At 38.3% G+C, this 2764-nt stretch overlaps 1 protein-coding gene across 1 annotated transcript; it reads right to left on the bottom strand.

The window, feature by feature from the left end:
- Positions 1-200: 200 nt before the first annotated feature.
- Positions 201-2004, bottom strand: LOC107143202 (eukaryotic translation initiation factor 2 subunit 3, X-linked-like). The gene is given in 2 exon segments (XM_015486814.2): positions 201-1563; positions 1566-2004. Coding segments are annotated over 2 exon segments (1419 nt in total). The 5' UTR covers positions 1990-2004; the 3' UTR covers positions 201-568.
- Positions 2005-2764: the final 760 nt, after the last annotated feature.

Here is a 2764-nt window from a genome sequence, read left to right as displayed (position 1 = left end):
AAAATAATAAGAGGAAACGTTTGTCATGGGAATGAGCACGTGTGCTCAAAAAGGCAATTTTATCTGAACTTATTGATTTCATTTTCTCTCAAAATTTCAAAGATAAAACATAAAATATGGGGCCAAAGGGAGTCAGTGTCTTCCAGTTTTTACTGGTGTAACAGTCCTTCAGCCTGGTGCTACAGAAAAGAATCATAAAAAAGAAAAGGAAAAATTTTATTTCAAACAGATTCCATGGCATGCATGTTACAGCAAAGGCTGGATGTGTGGCAAACAGTTTCATTTTAAACCTGCATGGATGTATAAATTATACATTACTTAGGAATGTCTAACTTCTGTTAAAATGTAGATTCAATCCAACATTACACCAATTTTTACATTTATTGTAGATACTATATTAGTGCTAGAGGTTAAATTTTCATCATCAAAAAAATGAGAATAACCTTACAGCTACCTACTAAGGTAATGAGCTGTGAAATTAATTCCATAGTATTGCTCTGAAAATATACCCCTAGGTTGTTAAGAGAAATTCCAGCTCCATCCAAATGCATTATTTAACTGGGATTCTTTAGTCATCATCTACGGTTGGCTTGATTGTCACTCCTCTTCTTATTTGACCCCAACCAATTAAACGCCAGTGTTTCTCAACTCTTCGACTAAGGGCAATCTTTTCTCCTACTTCTGTGCACACAGGATTAGTCAAAACAATTTTGCCCAAATTAGCCTTGACAGCACTAACTCTCCCTCCTGTTGACAGTGATCCTATGTTCACCATGAGCACTTCATTCTTAGACAGTTTTTGGACCTTTGCTGCTTTCTTGTCTCCTTCAGTGCGTACACCTAGAAGTCGTCTAAGCAGGAAATAGGAAATTTCCAATTCTGTGAAAATCTCAGGTAAAGCTCCAACAGCACCAAGTACCTGCCCCACCATGCTGTCAGCACGCCACAAAGTGGGGTCGATTTTTGTTCCAACTCCAATAAGACCCCCTGGAGCAGCATACTGAAGATCATTATGTTCGGCAAAAAGTGATACAATTTTGGAAAAGATTGGTTTACACATGAGTTTTCCTTCACTGTCTTTGGAAACAATACCAGGTCTGACTTCTATCTCCTGGCCCACCTTTAATACTCCTTTCAGAATACTTCCACCAGCAACACCTCCCTTAAGGTCATCAACTTCACAACCAGGCTTGTTGACATCAAATGACCTAATAACAATAAGTCGGGGTTCTGAAGTAAAGTCTCTTGGGGGTACTGGTATTTTCTTTACTATGTACTCACAAACAACTTCAATATTGTATTTCAGCTGAGCAGAAATTGGAATAATGGGAGCTCCTTCTGCTACTGTACCTTGTACAAATGCAAGGATTTGTTCATACTGTTCTTTAGCCTGACTTTCTTTTACCAAATCAATTTTATTCTGTAGAATCAAAATATGCTTCAGTTTCATGATTTCTATAGCAGCTAGGTGTTCAGAAGTCTGAGGCTGGGGACAAGATTCATTACCAGCTATCAAAAGAAGAGCTGCATCCATCACTGCTGCACCATTCAGCATAGTAGCCTCAAAATATCATGGCCAGGACAGTCAACAAAGGAAACATGTCTGACTAATTTGAAGTTCCCTTTGGTCCCTGGAATATCTGTAGGAAATTCATCCGGTGTGCCACTTCCACATGACCTATAACATTCTGGCCGAGGACAACTTGGGTCATCCAGTTTATAAATCTTAGCATTAGCATATCCAAGCTTGATTGTAATGTTTCTTTCTAGTTCATTTTTGAACCTGACAGTGTGAACTCCAGAAATGGCTTTTACAACTGTGGACTTCCCATGAGCTACATGACCAATTGTACCTATATTAATTGTGGCTTTTCTGCTGATAACTTCATGTGATAGTGGCGTCAACTTGGTAACATCCAAGTTGGCGAGATCCTGCCGAGAAAGGTGCGGCTGCCCCAGAGTCACTCCAGCCTCTCCCCCCGCCATCATGCCCGGAGAGCTCAGCTCTGATTTTAATTATTTCTTGCCTTCTACTTCTTTTGCTGTTGTTTTGCTCTTCTTTTTCAAGGATTTTGAGATGAAGTATGAGATCATTTATTTATTGGTTTTTTCTTTTTTTAAGGAATGAACTCCAAGCAATGAATTTTCCTCTTAGAACTGCTTTCAATGTGTCCCATAGATTCCGATATGTTGTGTCTGTGTTTTCATTTATCTCTAAGAATTTTTTAATTTCCTCCTTGATGTCTTCTATAACCCATTGATCATTCAGTAACCTATTGTTCATTCTCCAAGTGATGTATGCTTTTTCCTTCCTTCTTTTATCGTTGATTTTCAGTTTCATTCCATTATGATCAGATAAGATGCATGGTATTATCTCTACTCCTTTATATTGTCTAAGAGTTGCCCTGTGACATAATATATGATCTATTTTTGAGAAGGATCCATGTGCTGCTGAGAAAAAAGTGTAACTGCTTGATGTTGGGTGGTATACTCTATATATGTCAATTAGGTCTAGGTTATTAATAGTGTTATTGAGTTCTATAGTTTCCTTATTCAACTTTTGTTTGGAAGATCTGTCCAGTGGCGAGAGAGGTGTGTTGAAGTCTCCCATGATTATGGTATGGTGGTCTATTAGACTCTTGAACTTGAGAAGAGTTTGTTTGACGAACATAGCTGCACCATTGTTTGGGGCATAAATATTTATGATTGTTATGTCTTGTTGGTGTATGGTTCCCTTAAGCAGTATGTAGTGTCCCTCTTTATC

This window comes from Marmota marmota, unplaced genomic scaffold (genome assembly GCF_001458135.2).
Source record: "Marmota marmota marmota unplaced genomic scaffold, marMar, whole genome shotgun sequence".
Taxonomy (NCBI): Eukaryota; Metazoa; Chordata; class Mammalia; order Rodentia; family Sciuridae; genus Marmota; species Marmota marmota.
This window is presented reverse-complemented; position numbering and strand designations above follow the sequence as displayed.